At 42.4% G+C, this 22,200-nt stretch overlaps 3 protein-coding genes and 2 non-coding genes across 6 annotated transcripts in view; 2 read left to right on the forward strand and 3 right to left on the reverse strand.

Moving 5' to 3' along the window:
• Positions 1-1,485: 1,485 nt before the first annotated feature.
• fam234b (family with sequence similarity 234 member B) lies at positions 1,486-11,405 on the reverse strand. The gene is made up of 13 exons (XM_053490256.1): positions 11,354-11,405; positions 6,713-7,144; positions 6,438-6,560; positions 6,040-6,189; positions 5,797-5,912; positions 5,568-5,718; positions 4,111-4,249; positions 3,792-3,986; positions 3,419-3,497; positions 3,179-3,340; positions 2,824-2,932; positions 2,532-2,743; positions 1,486-2,413 (listed from the first exon to the last, which is right to left on the reverse strand). Exons 1-13 carry the CDS (start codon positions 11,388-11,390, stop codon positions 2,411-2,413), a joined length of 1,908 nt encoding a protein of 635 aa, XP_053346231.1. The 5' UTR covers positions 11,391-11,405; the 3' UTR covers positions 1,486-2,410.
• Positions 11,406-13,203: 1,798 nt separating this feature from the next.
• LOC128516234 (U12 minor spliceosomal RNA) lies at positions 13,204-13,354 on the reverse strand. The gene has a single exon (XR_008356760.1). It is a non-coding gene; the product is annotated as a U12 minor spliceosomal RNA (small nuclear RNA).
• A 658-nt stretch (positions 13,355-14,012) lies between these two features.
• Positions 14,013-14,167, reverse strand: LOC128516233 (U12 minor spliceosomal RNA). Its single transcript, XR_008356759.1, has one exon. It is a non-coding gene; the product is annotated as a U12 minor spliceosomal RNA (small nuclear RNA).
• A 2,402-nt stretch (positions 14,168-16,569) lies between these two features.
• On the forward strand, positions 16,570-20,147 carry poldip3 (polymerase (DNA-directed), delta interacting protein 3). 2 transcript variants are annotated; one of them, XM_053490266.1, is made up of 10 exons: positions 16,570-16,673; positions 17,599-17,741; positions 17,834-18,222; positions 18,375-18,434; positions 18,587-18,679; positions 18,791-18,961; positions 19,065-19,142; positions 19,258-19,387; positions 19,602-19,668; positions 19,808-20,147. In XM_053490266.1, the coding sequence occupies exons 1-10, from the start codon at positions 16,570-16,572 to the stop codon at positions 20,001-20,003; spliced, it is 1,431 nt and encodes a 476-aa protein (XP_053346241.1). In that variant the 3' UTR covers positions 20,004-20,147. The 2 variants fall into 2 exon arrangements, with proteins under 2 accessions (XP_053346241.1, XP_053346242.1); XM_053490267.1 differs by having other exon boundaries at positions 16,579-16,673; positions 18,378-18,434.
• A 1,885-nt stretch (positions 20,148-22,032) lies between these two features.
• The window catches only part of rrp7a (ribosomal RNA processing 7 homolog A), a 6,310-nt gene continuing 6,142 nt past the window's right edge, over positions 22,033-22,200 (forward strand). The window contains exon 1 of the mRNA XM_053490286.1: positions 22,033-22,150. Within this exon, the coding sequence (XP_053346261.1) occupies positions 22,090-22,150 (61 nt within the window). The 5' untranslated portion in view covers positions 22,033-22,089. The remainder of the gene's footprint in view (positions 22,151-22,200) is intronic.

The raw sequence follows: 22,200 nt of genomic DNA on the forward strand, positions 1-22,200 counted from the left end.
CAGTGCCTCTGGCCAAGTTACTGTCAAATGTGGGTTTTGGGCCTGGCACTCACACATCGCTTGTCGTTATGTTTGGTAGCATTATTTCATTCTTAAATAATGTAAAACAGCATTAACTAAACATGTGTAATGCAAATGCAGAAGACTAGACAGTAAGGTCCGTGTCATCATCACCAACCATTAAAAATCATTCAACGGTTATGGAATTAGGATAAGCTAACCCTAAACCCTACCCTTAATTAGACATTATTAGAACATCAGGACGAAGAGAGTGCCCGTATCACAGCAATGCTAGCGTTGTTAACATTGCTAACTACTCATTACTACAGACTGTCTCATGCTGACCCAATAAATTCAGGCTGCAGCTGCTGTTCTGTGAGTGTTTTAGACGTCTGTGGCATCACACGACAGCAGATTAGACAGAAGTGTCATTGACAGAACCGTATACACACACACACACACACACACACAGCACATCAGCTGGACTTCATCAATTATTTATATCTGAAGATGTGGCATTGTGATGTTTCTGTAGTGTTATTAACCTGGAGGCGTTTCTGTACACTGAACATGTGAGCTGTCTGGGAATGTGTACTACTGGGAATACTGGGAACAAGCAACTGGACCAAATCGACTGAAATCATATCACTTAAATAAATAAAATGTAAGGCATCTCATCTTGCTGAAGTGATGTTTTAGCTCACAGATGCTGTGGAATCTTGTGTACATACAGTGATATGTGTTTTACAGTAAACAGGAAGTGTTCTGCTATGGTTAGGGTGTAACAGCGTGAGATAGTCCACTGCGAGCGTGGTGAGCGAATTTGTTCACCTACTTGCTACATGTGTTACTGCAGGATTCCAGTAGGTGGCGCACCACACTGGAGACGTCAGTCAGAAGTACATGCAGTAAGCCATGATGGTGACACCTGAGGCGATTAGGGTTTGAGTGACGCTAAGATCATGGCAGAGAAAGTGAAAGTGATCAGACAGTACTTATCTCCAGAGAACTGTATATTTATATATTCGTCAAGACAATGCACCTGGTCGCACAGCATCATTCCAGAACTTTCCATTTGATTTGGTCGCACCTGCTGACTACACTGCCCCTAGTGTTTGCACCAATATTACATCTTACGGGCGAGTGTGGGCATGTGGTGTTACGTTTCTGAGAACATGCACAAGGTACGCAGAAAACAAACACAGGACACGCGTGTGCTCGAGCAGAAGTGTTTACATTCATTTTGCTTTTGTATTTCCAGTCGGGGACCCTGGACGCTCTCATGGACTTTGGAGGTCTTTTAGTGAGGAAGTTGTTGTGCTCTCCTCCTGCAGAGTGTGTGTGTGTGTGTGTGTGTGTCTGGGAATACAGATCCTGAAGCAAGTTCAAACACACACCTTTAGACCATAGAAGGATAATTATCATAATTATTGATAATCTCTTTCTCTCTCTCGCCCTCACACACACACACACACACACAAGTGATTAATGTTTACTCTTTATTGAACAGTAGTTACTCTTATAACACTGCAGAAACAATGTAAATAAAAGCGTGAGTGTGTGTTTGTGCACACACTAGGGGAAGCATTCTCACATGTCTGTTTGTTCTGTTAAACCAACAGCAAGTTTGTTCGTTGTGCTTATTTGCAGAAAACAGTCTAAATATATTTACATTATGTTCAGTCCTCACACACACACAGTCACCTACATACACCCATCATTTCTTTAATAATATCTTACACACACACACTCACTCTCTCCAACACACTGTGCACTTCTGCACCGGCGACCAGGAAAACAGCAATGTCATGGTCAGTGGGCGGGAACCTGTCACCATGACGACAACTCAACCAACTCAGGTTATTTACAGGACGGCCATTTACATAAAAGTCAAAGAAGGAATATGTGGACAAACAAACAAACAAACAAATAGTGGTCCAAGGTAGAAACGAGCAGCACACTGAACAGGAGCCTAGCGCTACATTACGCTAGCTAGTTTTACAGTTTTCTGCTATGCCATAGACTGCTAACGTTAACATTAACGCTAATAAAAGCATTGCTTCAAAGCATGCGCTGTGACTTTTTATTACATTTATTTTAAACATATAGGCGCTCAAAACAAGCTCTGCTTGTTCAAATCAGTACATTTTTATTTTTTTATTATCTATAATGTGCTTTTAACGAGCGCTATGCTGCTAGTGTTAGCATGACTATTAGCAAAGCAGCTCCTGTTGTGTAAAGTGACAGCTTCATTTTGGTTCATGATCATTTTATTAAAATGGAATGTTAACACTCGGCCCTGATTACATTGTCTCATCATCATCATCATCTTAATAAATAAATTAATGTAAATAAATATGTAACAGTGTGAACATCCTGATCCTCATTCTCATCCTGATCCATCAGCGTCTCACTGCAATGGGAAAACAGAACATGATGAGTTTCATCACACTGGTATTCCACCTACATCTCCGTGAATGGGCGGGGCTCCATTTAAGGGGCGGAGCTTGTGAACTAGGTGTGCTCCTCACCTGCCGTCTGAAGGACAGGGTTTTGAAGAACTTATCGATCTGGAAGGCGGTGTGTGCACGCGAGTCATCGCTCAGGCGTACGGTGGCGGCTCTGGTCAGAGATGCTCTCACACTCACACTCTTCACCAGCTGAACTCCGGGGCCGAGACCCGAGACGGGCCGGGACACCACCACCACGTAGGACACGTCCTTCTGCTCCTCGTCATAACTTACTGCGAGGGAGTGGAGAGCAGCAGGGGTTAGGGTTTATTACTTTCTCTCACACACACGATTCAGAATGGTGCTTTGGTACCTGTAGCCGTGAGGGCTGTATCAGTGGTGCTGGTGAGCTCCTGGAGGATTGTGGGATACTCTGGGTGAAAGAGAAATAGTCTGCGGAGGACTGGCTCAGGTGGGCTGATCTGTCACACACACACACACACACAAATAGATAAACAAATAGAAAAACATAGATACTTACATGGAGTAGATCAGACCCCCCTTATATTTTATACAGAGTAGTACAGACCTAATATATCTTACACACAGTAGATCAGACTACATGTATCGTATATGGAGTACATCAGGCCTGACACCACAGCTATATTATATAGGGTTTATTATTATAGCCAGTGTAGGAGTGTTTTCCTCCTCTCACACACCGTTACCTTAGTAACGTTTTTCGATGCCGGGAGCGGATCTCCTGCCCAGAACAGGAACACAGACTGGCCAGATGTGGTCATAATGGTGGAACCTTCCAGAACAAGGAGGGGACAAATAAACTCCGCCTCCCACAGGCGCTGCCCTTGAGCTCCGTCAATGATCTGGACCTAAGAGAGAAAGGAATGAGGCTTAATAAAAAAGTGTGTGTGTGAGTTTGTGTGTGTGCATGTATATGAGTGTGTTACCTTTCGAACGCCATTAGCAGATTGCTGGATGAGCAGATCAGGAACACCGTCATCATTAAAATGACCAATAGCAGGACGACTACACACACAACAGCAAATTAGCAAGATATATGAATGCTAGTCATCTGATGTGCTAGCCTAACTAGCAGATAGCATTGCTAGCTATACCTTCTGGCAGTAGCTAGCTAGAAAGTTGTTACACGAATCACAAAGTGAGCTAAATGTTAGCCACTAACTAACTGCTAATCTGCAGAATATGGGTGAGTTATACAAACATGCATTATATAAAGATGTAGAGTAAGTACAGCTTGCGTTAATGTAAACCACACACACACACACACACACACACACACACTCTGAGACAGACACACACCTGTGTATGGAGGAGGAGCTAATGGTCCAGGTGGTGCGTATGTCTCTTTCTCGGATGACAGAGATGCGACTGTTTACAAACACCAACACCCAGTCACTGCGGCTGGAGTTACGACTCGACTCAGCGTCCAGGTTATTGTGGTTATTACACACCCCGGCCACCAGGGGGAGGAAATACTCAACCTTATCACCACCACTGTTTGAAGGTTATTTGATCAGTGTAAAGTTCTATTTATAAAATGTCAAAAGTACACTAACACATCACTTAGTGTTTAAATATTTATATATATATATATTGTGTGTGTGTGTGTGCTGCACACCTATAGATGTGTATAAGTGTAGATGAGTTCTTTCTCTGCTTCTCCCACAAGGGGTCCTTCACACCAAGACTCGAGGGAACAGTTGTTCGTCCCGTCGCCTGTCTATAAACATCTCTCAGAGATACCGCTTCTACTGTGCCTGCAAAGCACACCATGCTAACATGTTAGCACTGAACTCATATCTCACTTATGCTAACACTGCATGGAAAACCAAATTAACATACCAACCACACATGCTTATCTGATGTAAACTGGTCATACCGGTATATACTGAATGTGACAAATAAAATTTGAATTTCAAATTTAAATTTAATAACAGGTATTAAACGAATCCTATTAACAAGTGCTGACTAGATCTTACTTTACAGGTACTGAACGGATCTTATTACCAGGTATTAAACGTATCGTATTAACAGGCACTGAATGGATCTTACCTTACAAGTACTGAACAGATCTTACTTTACAGGCACATACAGTGGAACCTTGAATTATGAGCATAATTTGTATTCCAAGCGGCTTGTATTCCAATGAATCCCGACAGATAGCTGTCCGTTTATGCGTGCAGCAGCTGTGTGCGTGTGTGTATGTGTGTTTGGGTCTGTCGTTATCCGTGCGCGCACACATAACGACAGGCTGTAGGAGAAATTGCGTGCACAGATGAGGATTATACCAGTAAGAGACTCGCACTAAGACCCAGCAGGGGAGACGATTACCCACAATTCCGCAGCGCAAGAGAGAGAAAAAACATTGGCTCATTTGTGATCATGTGACACTCTGCTTCAGTAAGAGACTCGTACTAAGACTCAGCAGGGGAGACGATTACCCACAATTCCGCAGCGCTAGAGAGAGAAAAAACATTGGCTCATTTGTGATCATGTGACACTCTGCGTCAAAACAAGAAGTGCATGCGTAATACATGATACTCGGTACTCGTAAACCAAGACTCTTGCTCGTTTTTCAGGTCAAAATTTATTAAAAATCTTGTAAACTCGCAAGCTGCGTTACTCACAATCCGAGATTTCACTGTACTAAATTTCTCTCATTAAACTAACCAGGGAGAATCTGTTTAAATTCCTGTCAGTGCTTATTAATATGATCCATTCAGTATGTACTGGTATTACCTGTTTTAGGTCAGTACACAGTGGTACAACCAATTCAGTTCAGTAGTTACAGGTCAGTAGTTGGTAGATATGCACTGAACTGAATGGCTAATACCAACATGTACTGATTCATCAATAAGTACTGAACAGAATGGGCTGTACCAACTTTACTAGTCCTCTAGACTTGTACTGAATAGTGCATACTAATATGTACTAAATGGATTTCTAGGTACTGAATGTATTATATCAGAACCCTCTGAACAGAAGTAACATTGTGTCCCATTGTGTGTTTATTATTGTGTACTAAACTAAATAGGTTGTGTAATAACTTGTACTACATCGTGAACACCCTCTTACCCAAACCAAACAGGATGTAGTACGCTCCCACTGCCGTCTCATGAAGCAAGGGACCAATCAGCTTTCCCTGTGCTGTGAGGTTAAAGTTCACTGGCTGGCCAATCAGAGAGCCTGTCAATCCCGAGTGCAGGACTAGAGACAGATCTGATTCCTGGAATTCAAACAAAGTAAAATCTTTTTAAGTCCCTCTAAGAAATTTACATGGGTTTAAATGTGTGTGTGTGTCTACCTGGTCTGCGGGTAAAGTAGCAATCAGCAGGTCTGGAACAGAATCTCCCTGCAAATCAGGAACAGCCACAGCCGGTGACTCCACCTCACCTGCTGGCACCTCCCACAACCTCTTACCTGAATCAGGAACAAATCCATTAAATCCATCATTAAATCCACTGACCAGGTACATCACGCTCACTCAGACATATTAAAGCTTTACTGGTGGGTGTTTTAAAGCTGCTTAGGTGTGTTAAAGTCTCACCTGTAGATGCGTTTATACCACTCAAGTGTGTTGAGGTGATGAGCAGGCAGGTACTGGGAGCTGAACACTGCACGGAGGAGAGCGGCTCCTTAAGAGAGCGGGTCCAGATCACTGAGCCGTTCACTCCATGAAGAGCTACCACACTGTACTCTACAGAGAGAGAGAGAGAGAGAGAGTGAGGGAGAGAGTAAGGGAGAGAGGGAGAGAGAGTGAGGGAGAGAGGGAGAGAGAGTGAGGGAGAGAGGGAGAGAGAATGAGGGAGAGAGGGAGAGAGAGGGATTAGTTAATCACATGTTGCAGTGAGTAAACTACCGGCTCAGGTGATGCAAACACATAATGATGAAGCAACATGCATCATTATAACACTTGAATATAAACAGAGTCTGTGTGTGTTTTACCTTTGTTGTTTCCTAAAAAACTGTTCTGCTGGCTGCTGTTGTTGATCCTCATGACTGCGATTAATAAGTCCTCGACTCCGTCCCCGTCTACATCCCATAATGCCATGGGAGGTGAGGTCACACCTGTGGAAGTGGAACGTGTGTAAGCCAAGCCAGGTTGTGACAGAACGCACTTTACTGTGTACGAAAAAAAGCGCTGTGTTCAGACTGTAACTCGAGTCATGTGCGTTAGAGCAGCGTAAGCAGTTTAATGATATAAGGAACCCGTATCTTACCGCCTGCGTGTCCCACTTCGGTCTCCCACTCCTTATGTCTTTGTGAGGCCCCTTGTTGGCATGGCACCAGGAAGGCGAACAGCAAGACGAACATCGTGGCGCAGATCAGTGGCACCACGAACGCCGCGGTGCGGACCGCAGCCCTGACTTTAGCCTTCTGCCCTGGGCCCTCGCTGACCAACCCCACCCCCTCATCAGTTGCCCCTCTTGACTCGCCCCTTCTGTCCTTCACACCACCATGTCTCCACGCATCCTCTTCGTCCTCCTCGTGTAGCTCCGCCTCCTCTTGTGCCAGCCTGAGCGTGGCGGCATGTGAGTGTGAGCTGAGGCCATTCCGTGGGTAATTCAGGACAAGATCATCCTCCTCGCTATCATCCTCACTGTCCACCTGGGTCAAGGGGTCATACTCACCCAGCTCCGTGCCCTTCTTCCCTACACGCACACAAACACACACACGCATCATAACAACACATTAATTTCCTAAATAAAGTGTTCAAACAATGCAAGTCCTTTTAACTCATTCTCTATAGCGCTTATAGTCACGTGGGGCCTAAAGTCTATCCTCGACGCACAAGGTGTGGTACACCCTGGACAGAGGAGCCAGTCCATCACAGGGCACACAAGCTCTATGCACTACATTACACTCTACGAGCAATTTGGAAACACCAATTAACCTAATCTGCATGTCTTTGGACTGTGGAAGAAAACCTATAAAGCACAGGGAGAACATGCAAACTCTAAACAAACAGACCCGAGGCAGGATTCGAACCCTCAACCCTGGTGGTGTGAGGCCACAGTACTCACCAAACACACATCATGTAGTGCATGTACTGACATCAAAGGTTTAATACAGATGATGTGAAGACACAGTGAAAGCGTGAACGAGACAGAACCTTCCAGAACCTGGATATTTACCTTAGATGTGCTGATAGATTTGTCTGGAAAGCTTCTAAACAAAATATACACAGCTATACAGTAACCAGATTAAATCAATTCCTAACAGAATTTTGATAGCAGTGCCATGGTAGGGGGAGGGACGGATACAACAGATACAAGATACAATGCTAAATATAAACACAGTGTAATTTTAGATGTTCTGAGTGTTCTATTTTTCTACATATCTGAGGTCAATTTTATCGTTCTATGCATTTCTGTGTCATTTTTACCTCATGAAATTTAAATATTTGTTTGAAAATGTGATGGACAGTTAAGTGTAGTAATTACAGTGCAGTATGAGGTGTTCTGAGTGTTTTATTAGTAATCTTCCAACACATCTGAGGTAAATGTTGACGTTCTGAACAATTCTGTGAATTCACACGGCTCACATACGAACAGAAAGTTAACTAAATGGTTTATCTCGGTCATCCTAAAGTTCATGCTGCATAGTAACCGTGGTTTTAAAACTTTATAATAGTTAAGTGTCGAAAGAGCTCATTCTCAACATTCTTCTAAATAATTAACAAAGACCTGAAGCATGAAGCATCTTCACACACCTGAAGGAAATGTTGTGTACACACCGCATCAGCATGATGGCCAAACAAGCCAGTGTGCAGATTTACCAGTCTATCAGGCTACTCTTATGTAACCATTTTACACACCTCAGCATCAGCACGCCTCCACGCTAGGCTTTGCGCAGACCTGCTCTGCTTTCTTCTGTTTCACTGATAAACAGCACTAGCTATATATAGCTTTTAAGGTGATGCGTTACATAAAAATATAGACATAAATGCACACTAATCAGCGGGAAAATCGTACTGTACCAGAGGCACGAGTGAGATCTGATACTTCCTCCTTCTAAGTTTTATTTTCCTCCATGATGTCACAGTTATTAAGGTATAATTGATGTCAGAATGAGATGAAATTACAATTATATGCTTTTTGCTTCCATTGTTTTGGGGACTACAAATACAGGTATGAGCAGGAAGGCAAAGACAATTACATTTAATTAATAACATATATTTAGTATATTTCTAATGATTCTTGTGGATTTTTGAAAACAGAGCACAGAGAGACTTTTATAGTGTGTATATACTGAAGCCTTGTGAGAACATTTCACTTCTCTTTCATCAGCCGTGAACACACACTGTTCTTTCTTTCTTTTTCTTTTGTCTGCATAAAGACAAGCTAAGTTTTCCAGCTGTGGTAAATTTTAAAAAATACCTGTACATCATCACACAAATAAATAACTGGGAGGTGGATCTGGTCTAACTGGTTATGTGTGAAGCTAAAACACTCACGTTATTATTTTCACTTTATTTTTTTGTTGTTAATTACTGCATTAACTAAGTCTCCTGGTCTAGACTCCAAGCCCCCCGCGACCCTTTATACAAAGAACAGCAGTATAGATGATGAGTGAGTGATATATATACAGATCAGCCATAACATTATAACTCTGACAGGTGCTGTGAATAACATTAATTTTCTTGTTACCTTGGGTGGGATGTATTAGACAGCAAAATAACTTTTTATTTAAAAAATATCATAAGGATTTGAGTCACTTTGACAAGACATGTTGTAATGTCTGGACAACTGGGTCAGAACGTCTCTAAAACTGCAGCTCTTGTGAGATGTTCCTGGCCAGTAGAGACAGTTTAATGCTCTGGGCAATGTTTTGCTGAGAAAACTTGGGTCCTGTCCCTCATGTGGATGTCACTCTGACACGCACCACCTACCAAAACACTGTTACAGACCGAGTTACACCCTTTTATGGAGATGGTGTTCTCTGATGGCAGTGGCCTCTTTCAGCATGATAATGCACCCTGACACACTGCACACAAACTGTTCAAGAATAATTTAAGCACCATGACAAAGAGTTTGAGGTGTCGACTCCACCTCCAAATTCTCCAAATCACAGTCCAATCAAGCGTCTGTGGGATGCGCCGGAGAAACAAGTCTGATCCATGATGGCTGATGATACTGAGGGCTCGGTGAAAGACACACACCTTCAGAAGGCTAGTGGAGTCCAGGCCTCAAAGTGTTTAAGTGATCTCCATTCATTATTTTTTTCCTACCACCCTTCTTTCACAATGTTACGGGTTCAGGACTGTCCTTCCAGAGTTAGAACTGGGTGATATCTGTGTATTTTATTAGCATTGCAAATCAACCACATAATAAAACAACACCTGTCTCCCTAACACACACACATACGTGCGACCACACACACAGACATATATGCATACATGCACATATATATTGAATTTATTTCAAGGTATTTATTTTAAACCAACCATACAAAAATTGGCCACATATTCAACTTCTTTCTTTAAAAAAAGAAAGAAAAAATGTTTAAGTTGATTAAAGGAAGATAAAATCTTTAATTCAGGCAAGAGATTATCCCACAGTGGGTTTATCCCAGGAGAAGATTAATTAATCCCGGGATGAGATTAGTTTATCCCAAAATGAAATTACTTTATGCCACAATGAGATTTGTTTGAGATCACTATCTTAACCATGGTGTATTTCAGGTTTATCCCAGGTTTGGTTTATCCCAGGAGGAGATAGGTTTATCCCAAAATAAGTTTAGTTTTCCTCAGGATTAGACTGGTTTATGCCGGTATTAGGGTATTCAGGGAGATTAGTTCATCCCAAAATGAGATTAGTTTATCCCTGGATTGGTTTATTCCGGGTTAAAACTGGTTTATTCCGGGATTGGGTTCCCCGAAGGAGATTAGTTCATCCCAAAATGAGATTAGTTTATCCCAGGATTGGTTTATTCCAGGTTAAAACTGGTTTATCCTGGGATTGGGTTCCCCGAAGGAGATTAGTTCATCCCAAAATGAGATTAGTTTATCCCAGGATTGGTTTATTCTGGGTTAAAACTGTTTTATTCCGGGATTGGGTTCCCCGAAGGAGATTAGTTCATCCCAAAATGAGATTAGTTTATCCCAGGATTGGTTTATTCCGGGTTAAAACTGGTTTATTCCGGGATTGGGTTCCCCAAAAGAGATTAGTTTATCCAAGGATTTATTTATTCCGGGTTAAAACTGGTTTATTCCAAGATTGGGTTCCCCAAAAGAGATTAGTTTAACCCAGGATTTGTTTATTCTGGGTTAAAACTGGTTTATCCCAGGATTGGGTTCCCCGAAGGAGATTAATTCATCCCAAAATGAGATTAGTTTAACCCAGAATTGGTTTATTCCGGGTTAAAACTGGTTTATTCCAGGATGGGTTCCCCAAAGGAGATTAGTTCATCCCAAAATGAGATTAGTTTACCCCAGGATTTGTTTATTCCGGGTTAAAACTGTTTTTTTTCTAGGATTGGGTTCCCCGAAGAAGATTAGTTTGTCCCAAAATGAAATTTGCTTATTCCGGGATTACATTAGTTTATCCAGGAATAAGATTAGTTTATCCTGCACAGTTCAGAGTTAACATGAGTGTAAATTATGTGGTGTTATTGTGACAGGACATGTGTACAGAGATGTATGAATGCATGGCTTTAATAAACAATGCCTGTGTGTAAATATAATAATCTCAATAACAGTACTGATATATAACAGTGCGTCACCCGGACCCTCCTCCTCCCCACACACACACACACACACACACACCTCAGCACATCACGACCTCTCTGATGGAAATACAGCGGAACACACACACACACACACACACACGTTAGCCTGTTAGCATGCTGCAGACTCTTACCTGGCAGTTTGAGCGCGCGGGACAGAGCGGTGGCCATGACCGCTAATAACAGCTGTAACGGTCCGGCGCGCGCGGCTCTATCTCACGCGTGTAGACATAGAGAGTCCGTGTGTCCGCCTGCGTGGGATCAGAGATAAAGCGGAGCCTGGGGGGCGGGGCTACACGGGCCGCGGTGCACTCTGGGAAATGTCTCAGGGTTATGAGGGAATAAGATAATAATGCAGGCTGTGATCTGACACAGTGTGTAATTATAATCATCATCTGCAGCAGGGTTTAGTGAATTTATATTAATAAACACCACATTTATTACTCTGAGGAGGATCATCTGTAATAACACTCTTACACTAGAGTTATAAACTAATCTGTGTTTACATACAGTATATACAAATTAATGAAAGGTTTTGTCTGTACATTGGGTCAGAACTCGCTATGTCAGTGATATCTTTATGTCTCATACACTGGAGGACCAGAAACCAGTCTCAGAAACATCTGTCTGTCCATCTGTCCAGCCAGATTTTGTCTCAGCATCACACAAAACTGTCTGTCTAGACTTTACTGAATCTCCTGCAGTCCTTAGATCTCCACCTGAAGTTTAATCTGCACCATCAGTGAATCTAAATGTGGAGTAAAAGTGATGTTATGAACAGTTATGTGTGGGATTTAATAATCTACTGTAAAATAATCTACTAATGCGCTACTGTCTCAATGTAAACAAACACCTGCACCAATAGATATTAATTAGAAAAGATAAAGTGAATATTTTGACTGGGATTAGTTCATATTTTCACTTTGGCTGAAATAACAGCGCTGAAGTGGTATGAGTGAATTTTAACACGCTGGAGTGGTTTTAAGACAAAACTTCATCTTTATCCTTTTATCTACTTTTTCCATTTCTCATCTGTGATTCACTCTCCGATTACCGAACAGGGAGTGTATTTGTCTGAGCACCAAAGAAGGACAACTTAGTGTAAACAAGGCGTAAGATACTCAACCTTACAGAATGGGATTTCTTTGTATTAATAAGTTAGACAGAGAGTTCTGCTGTACAGAGAGACACACAGACATGTACGTGGGCTTCAACCTCAAATAATAATAATATCACTGATTACATTAAAGATCAGCAGATTATTTTTAGCTTCTTATCTTATTAGATGTTTTTTTTCCAATTAGAATATGGGTCAGCTATTTTTCTATCTCTCATAATTACTTTCTTTTAAATCTACCCTTACTTGTATTTTTACTACACTTTAATGTATCTTCTCTAGTTTTCTTATATATTTCACATTTTAAAATACACCTATCCCCATTTCTATCCTATCATTCTTGCAATGGGTCAACAAAGTAAGAACCACAAAGTACATATAATAATAAGACTCTTGAATGTTGTGTGTGTGTGTATATATATATATATATATATATATAAGTGTAGCTAGACATACACATAAACTACACGCATGCACACCATATAAAGCACACTCTCTATTTGGACTGTGGTCGAGATTAGATGAGCCCACAGTGGGTCACAGCACCTCCAAGATGGTGTAGACCTGCTTACTGAGTGACGCCGCCTGTCCGCTGTGACCCCGCCCACCCACAGCGACCATAGTTATATTTACTGCACTAATTAATCGTTTAGACATTACAGCCATTATAAACAGTCTTTAAGCTTTCCCTCTGAGTGTTACACAGCACTGACTCTGGAGACCTGTAGCTCCCTGTAGAAGGAACATCTCCATGTGAGGTGAGCTCTTAAAGGAAACTAATAAACCACTACTGACCAAACATAACACACACCTACTATCCCATCATTCATTTTCCAGATCTGTTTTTTGACAGTTATAAGGGGTATCGGGGCAGATCCCAGATCCGCGAGGCATCTCGTGAAGTAGACGAGTCACCTCAGCAGACAGACCTGTACCCATTCAAAAATTCATCTCATGAATATGAGAACACGGGCGTCACCCCGCATTGTTATTTTCCTTACTCATCAGTTTAAGGCATGCCTACTTCCGGGGTTAGAGAGGCGTGTGGCTGTGTGTACTACACTGCCCGCTCACGGTGAGCTCTCACACGTATAGACAGAAAACAAGGTTCTGTTGCAACATCTACAGTATATTTCACCAGGTTCTTTTTGTTTGTTTGTTTGCTGGAACTTTACTGACCTACATATAAATATACATGACATGGCAGCATATGTCCTTATATAAGATACATACTGAGTAGGTTATTAATGACCTCGCATGCTCTCACAAAACAGAAGTATTCTGTAAATACAGGCCTCAAGAGGCAGGTATACTCTAAACAATCTGGTACGTAATCTCTGGAATAGACTGTTTAGATATGTACATTTAAAACAATCTATCTATATAGAGACTGTGTGTAGTTCATGTGTAAAGTTATTACCTATTTATTCCTACTCATGTTATTTAGTTGAATCTCTTCATACATCTGTATATCTATCTGTAATTGTTGCTCATGTATTCTGCAGGTGTGTACAAACAGCAAGGGTCTTATTATATTGGCATTACATACTTGCGCATTAGATTATGTGTATAATAAACTCCTATTGTAATAAAGAGCACTTTACACCCATACCCTCAAACCCAACACTCTTCTCACCGGTCCTGATCTGTTTTTTGATACACTTATAGGGGGTATCGGGGCAGATCCCAGATCCGCGAGGCATCTCGTGAAGTAGACGAGTCACCTCAGCAGACAGACCTGTACCCGTTCAAAAATTCATCTCGTGAACATGCACGAGGACGCGGGCGTCACCCCGCATCGTTATTTTCCTTACTCATCAGTTTAAGGCATGCCGACTTCCGGGTTAGACAGGCGTGTGGCAGTGTGCACTACACTGCCCGCTCACGGTGAGCTCTCACACGACCGCTCAATCACTCACCATGATTTCCACAAACTCACACTCTGTCAGTCACACTACACACACAATATATAATTACTAAAAACACACAAAAGTACAGGATTGTAGTCAAACTATGTGGAAATAAATACACGGATATCTGTGTTTTTTTACATTGAGACAGTGGTGCGTTATGGGTTATACGTGACGTCACACGAATACCGCACTCTGATTGGTCCTGGCCTCTGTTCTGTTTAAAAACAGACTTTAAACATGTTATCTTTATTTAATTTTAAAACTAACATCAATCTGATGTGATATGTGCTTCCTAGTTAAGTATTCCAGTGTTTAATGTAATAAATACATATTATTAAACTGTCGTGTAAAACATAAATAAATAAATAAATAAATAAATACGCGTTAGTTCACGTTTGTTGTATTTCTCCCCATCTTCTTGGCTAGAACGCTAGCGTTATAATGTTTTGGCGCCACCAGCTGGACTGGAGGCGCAAAAAAAAAAATCCTGATTCGTACAGTATACTGTACAGCAAAACTACGAATATAAACGACATTTCGTGTTGTGAAACGCATTTTATTACAGGAAATAATATAAATGCAGATAAACTGTTTCAGCCACTCAAAGATATGACTAATATCACCAATTTCCAACACTATAATCTTATTTTTACATATAAAAACAATTTAGACATTTAGAAAACACATGGAAATGGAGTAAAAAATATAATAAATAAACATTAAACCTTTCTTAACCTTAATTTGTGATTCCTCTCGGCACCGGCGGCTTTTTTGGTAATGATTTCTTCCCTCATTTTCAAATTGAAAGTGGGTCCCTTTTATTCTTGCTAACATTCTTGTGACGCAAAATGCAAAAAATTGCAAAACATTGTAAACTTCACTTGTCTTTTTACTGGCACCAAAGATTTTTGAACGGCTTCAGAAGGTACATGCAACTCCTTAATAAAATTATTAAGGCAAAAATTCATAAGGGAGGGCATTTGTATGCCCTCAAGAAAAAGGTTGTACAGGTTGTTCAAAAAATTTCTACATGCATACAGAAAAAGCAACTCATTATTTTTAAGATAGCCTTTAAAAGTGTCTTGCACAAAAGAAGCTCTATTTTTTAATTTTAAATGTAAGTGTGGTCATTAATCATCGTAACACATTTGCTGAGACTGGGGTTAAACAAATTTTCACTCACTGATGATAAAAGAAAGAATCAGGACACATGGGCACATTTTACAGAATTAACAATAAACGTTTAAACTCTTTGACCTTTTCTCACATTATTAGTTTTCTTGGAGCTTTTAAATCTTGAATCTATGTTTTGACGTCTGTAATAAAGCAGCCAATCTACTGTCTGGAGAAAAGTGTGCCGTTTTGTAATAAAAAGTGTACTGTATGTATGAATTTATGATTAACAATGTAATGCAGACAACATCCTCAATACAGTGTGTTCTATTTTAACCTCAAGCCCAAAATCTAAACCACTGAGATCTGTTTCAGGGGTATCAGGTAAATAGATTTAAAACCCTTTTAGTTGTTTCTCTACATTACAGAAACATTTGTGCAAGGAATTTCAGTGTCTGTCTGAACAGTGAGTGTGATCTCAATCCAAAGGCCTTCAGTTCACAACACACACATCTTCACCAGAAATGTTCCAGTCACAACAAAAAGGTCCTCGTGTCCAGCCTTATCATCACTTCTACTGTACATTTATCTTACACCAGAGTAACAAGTGAGAGATTTACTTTATCATTCGTCTTATTAATAATATCAAGCTGTTGCTGTGTGAAGTTTACACATTATGGTTTCTGTTTAGACTTCAGCATGTACGTTTGTGTTTTTTCACCCTCAAGGTTTTAGGTACTGATTTCTCGTCTCCAGGAGTTGCTCTTGTATCTGAGATTTTACTTTCTTACACTTTTTAATGCCATTTCTTTTTAAAATTGCGCTACTGAAACATGATTCTCTTGACTCTAGTTCAGGCCCAGAAGGAGTCTAACTCTAAATCAGATATGTTTTTGAAGTGTGTTTTATTATTCCTGTTACTGAATCAAAGACTTTCACCTTTTTCACTATAATGTATAATGTATTATTATTATTATTAGTGGTGGTGGTTGTATTAATTCTTTTTCTAACTATTCATTTCATAATTTTTCTGAATTCAATTAGATCCTGTCGTTACATAACGACACACACACACACACACACACACACTCCACTACTTCGTCGTTCTCGTAATTTAATCAAGTCGTTTTCACGTTTCTTCCATCTGTTCGTTTGTCTTTTGCGCATGCGCGATTCCCTCCTCGCCTCAAGCGTCCTCAATCCGCACATGCGCACTTTCGTCCCCGGATTCGCCGTGACGAAGATGGCGGACGTTTCTCTGGACGAATTAATACGCCGACGCAATTTTAACACCAGAGGAGGCCTTAAAAGGTATTTCACTTTCTGTCAGTCAGGCGATTATCTTCACCTTTAAACGCTGTAAATGTTTATTACACGTTAAATCGTTTGTCTATAGTGAACGGAGGAAAAAAAAACCTTCTCGTATTTTTTTTTGTAGTCGCTAACTGCTTAGCAAACAACCGGCCAGTATTCTGTTACCCGATTGGCCGAGACGAGGGCTCGTGCAGTATCCTGCGCAGCGATTGGTTAGTATAGGGTACGCTGCGCGTGCACATGTCGAAGGTGTATTTTGTTAGAATCCCAACCGTATTCCGTCAGATACAGTGTTCTGTTTGAGGATTGGCTGCGTTTTCGTTTGAGCCAATCACGACGCAGGATGTTAGCGCGCACGAGCCAATCACAGCGCAGGATAGGGAACATGTCGGAAAGCGGGTGGGAAAACAACGTTTGTGTTTACGGTTAGCTCGAGGGTGTTAGCCTTACTGTTTTACACAGATTATTCTCATTAGCTTAAGAAGCTAAAACAACAAAGTTATATAAAGTAAAGGAACACTTTTTAAAATAAAGACCCACTTTATCAGTGTGAATGGGCTAAAAGATGATGTGAGTCTGTAGTGTGTGTGTGTGTGTGTGTGTGTGTGTGTTGAAGAACCAGTTTAGCCCACTCCACGGTAGGGTTATTTCAGGTCACTCCAGGTCTTCTATTCTTTGCACAGTGTGTGTGGGTTTGTGTGTGTGTGTGTGCACCTTTGTTCACTTTGACATCAAACACAACACATATCTCTAAATGGAGGAGTGTGTGCATTGTGCACGGATTATACACACACACCTTTCTGAATCCACTTCTATTTAGAGATCTGTGTGTGTGTGTGTGTGTGAGAGCTGTACGGACGCTTGACAGACAGCTTCAGGTGTGTGTGATCCCTCGCCCTAATAAACTCTTCTGTTCTTGCAGGCCCACCTTCGGCAGAGGGGCGGGGCTAACAGGAAGAGGCGGCGGCTCAGCAGGCAGAGGGGCGGGACTTATAGGCCGTACGTTTGACGCCCGTCAGAAGATCGGCACGACTGACGTTAGACAGAGACTCGGAGGATCCGGAGGTAACGGAGCACGAACACCCTAAGTGTGTGTGTGTGTGTACCCTGACGGTGTGTGTATCCAACACCATGTGTTCCCCTCTTTCTCTCTCCAGCGTTCCAGGTGAAGGATGCGCGGGAGAAGCTGGGCCAGAAGGACGCGCGGTTCCGTATCCAGTCCAGAGGGGGCGCCGTGAGCGCTGTGCAGGACGCCAGACAGACTATAAACTCTCGTAAACAGCAGCAGGTCCAGGACGCCCCGTTAGCGAGCGCCGCCTCCCTGAGCCCCATCCCACACATCCACATCCAGAACACTGTCACCGGTCCCGGCAGGGCCTTCCCCTCCAACACGGGGCTCGGCACCAGAGTGGGCGTGGCCATACAACCCAGGGGCGGGATCACCAAGGTGGTGGATGCGCGTGATAGGCTGAGCCTGAAGAGGAGTGTGTCGTCACTGCTGGGTCAGGGAGCTACAGCGCCGCTCAAGATCACCAAAACTATCCAGGTGAGTGGAGAGGCGTCTCACACACACGCGCACACACGCACACGCTTTCTCACTCACACACCTCCTGTTATACGTCTTACATTATAAGAGTAACTCCTCCCCCTCTCTTTCTCTATCTCTCTCTCTCTGTGTGTGTGTGTGTGTGTGTGTAGCAGAGGCCTGTCGGTATGACCAGCGGGATTCGCATCAATGTACCAAGCAAAGCAGCTCAGGTAGTTTATATTCACACACACACACCTCACTGATGTGTTAACGCAAATCAATCCATTGACCCAGATTAACCCTGATGGCTTCCCATAATTGCTGTGTGAGATAACGGCTGTGGATAATAATAACGTGTGTGTGTGTGTGTGTGTGTGTACAGAGTGCTTCCACTGAGGAGGAGGAGGAGCCACCAGCTGTGGTTCCTAATAAACAGTTAAAGTTCACTACAACCAATGACCTGGTTCAGACACGGGTGAGACACACCTACACACACACACACACACACACATTATGGGATACTAAGAACTGAGTTTGTAAACCACAGTCTCTTATCCCCCCCTCCTCCTCTCCCGTTCCTCTCCAGGTGGGCGGCGGTTTCTCTGTCTCTACTCCAATCACCAAGGTGGTTAAGAATGACTCGTACCAGGCTCCGCCCCCTGTCCCCTCCGTGACCGCCGCTGCAGTGGCCCCCACCCGCTCTACTCCCCGCCCACCTGCGCAGACTCCTGACAACTCCAGCGCTCAGCCTGCACAGGTAACACACACACACACACTTTGAAGCACAAATAATGTTATAAACCCTTACTAATCTCTTCCTCTGTGTGTGTGTGTGTGTGTGTGTGTGTGTGTGTGTGTAGCCGGTGTTCAGTCCATTAGAGGGAACCAAAATCACAGTGAATAATCTCCACCCGCGTGTCACAGAGGAGGACATAGTGGTACATCTAACACACACACACACTTTACACATGTCCCTGTCTGTGTGACTGTACTCACTTTCTGTGTGTGTATTTTTGTGTGTGTGTGTGTGTGTGTGTGTGTGTGTGTGTGTAGGAGCTGTTCTGTGTGTGTGGAGCGCTGAAGCGAGCTCGTCTGGTGAAGGTTGGAGTTGCTGAGGTCGTGTTTGTGAGGAAAGACGACGCCATCAGCGCCTACAGGAAATACAACAACCGCTGTCTGGATGGTAACACACACACACACACACACACACATAGACGAGCTACAGAGACTCATTACGGAGTCGTTACTGATTTATTTTAAATTAATTTATGTGAGAATAAACACAGAGTTTATATGACACATCAGACCTGATGTATTGTTAAACAACACTCTGGTGAATATTGTGTAAACCCGAAGTGTGTGTGTGTGTGTGTGTGTGTTGTCGTTTCCTCCTACAGGTCAGCCGATGAAGTGTAACCTGCACATCCAGGGCAGCGTCATCACGTCAGATCAGCCCATCCTGCTGTGAGTGTGTGTTACTGCATGTCGCCTCACACTGTGTGAGCTCTATTCTTATGATACTTTTTGCTAACCTCTCCCTTGTCTCTCCGTCTCTCTCTCTCTCTCTCTCTCCCTGTCCCTGTTCCTGTGTCTCTCTGTACAGGAGACTGAGTGACTCCCCCGGTAAGAAGGACACTCCGTCCTCGGCCGTGACGCGCTCCACACCTCGCTCCAGCTCAGCTGAAGTCGATCCTCAGACCATCCTGAAGGCTCTGTTTAAATCGTCTAATCAGAGCTCAGCCACTACAGAGACTCCGCCCACTGCTGCAAACTCTACCGCCTTCCGCATTAAGATATAAAAAACTCTTTAACCGTCTGCACCTGGTTCGAACACACACACACACACACACACACACACACTCTTTATCGTACTGGTACGTGTCTGACTGCAGGTTTAATCAGGCGGTTCTGTAAGACGCTTCTCATCACACACACACACACACACACACACACACACACACACACACTCAGTCGTTTATTGTGTTATCTCTAATAATAATAATAATAATTACGCCTCTTCTTTACAGTATTAAACTCACCTGGAGCTTCTCGGATTCGCTCCTAGCGTTAGCGTGCTAGTCAGGGTAAGCTTGCGGAAATTACCTAGTCTCTCATGCACGCCAAGACAATGACATCATTCCAGACATGTTTCCATGACAACCGTCATGCACGTACATAAGTGTGTGTGAGTGTGTGTGTGTGTGGAACAGGTGCAGGTTTAGTGTGTTTACATCTCATGAGAACTGTTGTTTTGTTTTTAAATCACACACACACATACACACATGATGATGATGCAGTGTATACAGACTGGTGTAGACGTGTTGTACGTGTGCAGACGACGGTCCTGTCCCAGTCATCCGTCTTCAGCTCTATGTAGTGTATCCTTGGTGATTTGGGACGCAGCCCTGACCCGTAATAAACACACACACACACACAGGGTGGGGCAGCGTGTACAACAACTCTGTGTCTGTACTCGACTTCCTGTTTGTTTTTGATTTTTTTTTCTGCAGTAAAGTTTCTCGCTTTATAATAAACATAATTTTGTGTGATGTCATTGTTTTATGTCACTTCCGAAGTGAAGCAGACTGAATAATGTTTGTTATGTGATATGTGTGTGTGTGTGTGTGTGTGCTAAATATGATATGACCTTCAGTCCTTATACAGGACACAGAGTTCTGGGTCATGTTCTGTTACAGAACTGTTCAGTTCTAGAACTCAGTCTCTCAGGCTGAGCGACACCTCCGTTACCTTGGCAACCAGAGCCTCGCACACTGTTTCTAGGATTCCAGAACTGAAGCCAAACTCTGAACATAAGCAGGAGAATGTGAAAGGGTGGGAGGAAGAAGAGGAGAAGTAGAAGAAGGAATAAAGGTGGAGAAAGGTGACATGGTGGTGTAGTGGTTAGCACTGTGACCTTGCACCTCCAGGGTCTGGGTTCGATTCCCACCTCGTGTGTGTGTGTGGAGTGTGCATGTTCTCCCTGTGCTTAGTGGGTTTCCCAAATTTTCAGCCCAAACAACAAACACCCTTCTCAACATTGTGTGTGTGATGGTACTTAAAGTTACAGGAGTTATAGTTAGTAACCCAGTGAGCTTTTGCCACATGCCTAAATGTAAGTGTAAATATAATCATGTGTCCCCTGGGACAGGCTTCATGTCTCCCCAGATGTCTTGTGTCTTAGCCTAGGTGGTGGAAAAATACCCAATAAATAGTATATTAACAAAAAAACTTTTATTTCCTATTAAATTTGATATATTTATCACACAGACACTAGACTCTAGAGAAAGAGTTTTTGCACTCTCCCTGATAGTTATATTCACAAACATTTCCTTTTCAAAAAGGATTTTTACACACACACACACACACACACACACACAGAGAACTGTTGAATGCAGTATTATATACTGTCCTGTAGATTCCACATTATGTCCATATGAAGTGTGTTGTAAGTCTATTTGCTACACAACATGTGTCCACTAGATGGCAGCACATGAGGCTTCATCTCACCATCACCACTGGAGCTCTGGTATAAAACACACCTCCACCTGAAGGTGATACTGTATGGTCCGGGCTAATAATAATAATAATAATAATAAATGAGTATATTTTATGTTCATTATTTCAGTCAAGTCTTTAACATTTCTCTTGTCTATAAAGTGAATATTGAGACACATTCTGACTCTATAACTCTACTGAATCATCTCCAAACTGTTTATTTTAATAATCAGAATAAAAACACGTAAATTATCTGATTATATCTGTGCAGTTTGTTATTAAACTCCTCTGAAATCTCCTCAGAGCGACTCACTGAACTACAACCCGGAACAGAACTACAGATCCCACGAGCCTCGGACTTCCGGTTTCCGGTTTGACAGAACAGACAAGATGGCGGCGCCCACGAAGGAAAACGCGAGCAGCGCCTGTGTGATTCCGGGAGGATTTACAGGTCTGTGTGTGTGTGTGTGTGTGTGTGTGTTTATACAATAATAACACAGA

The sequence above is a fragment of the Clarias gariepinus genome, chromosome 28 (assembly GCF_024256425.1).
Source record: "Clarias gariepinus isolate MV-2021 ecotype Netherlands chromosome 28, CGAR_prim_01v2, whole genome shotgun sequence".
In the NCBI taxonomy this organism is placed as follows: Eukaryota; Metazoa; Chordata; class Actinopteri; order Siluriformes; family Clariidae; genus Clarias; species Clarias gariepinus.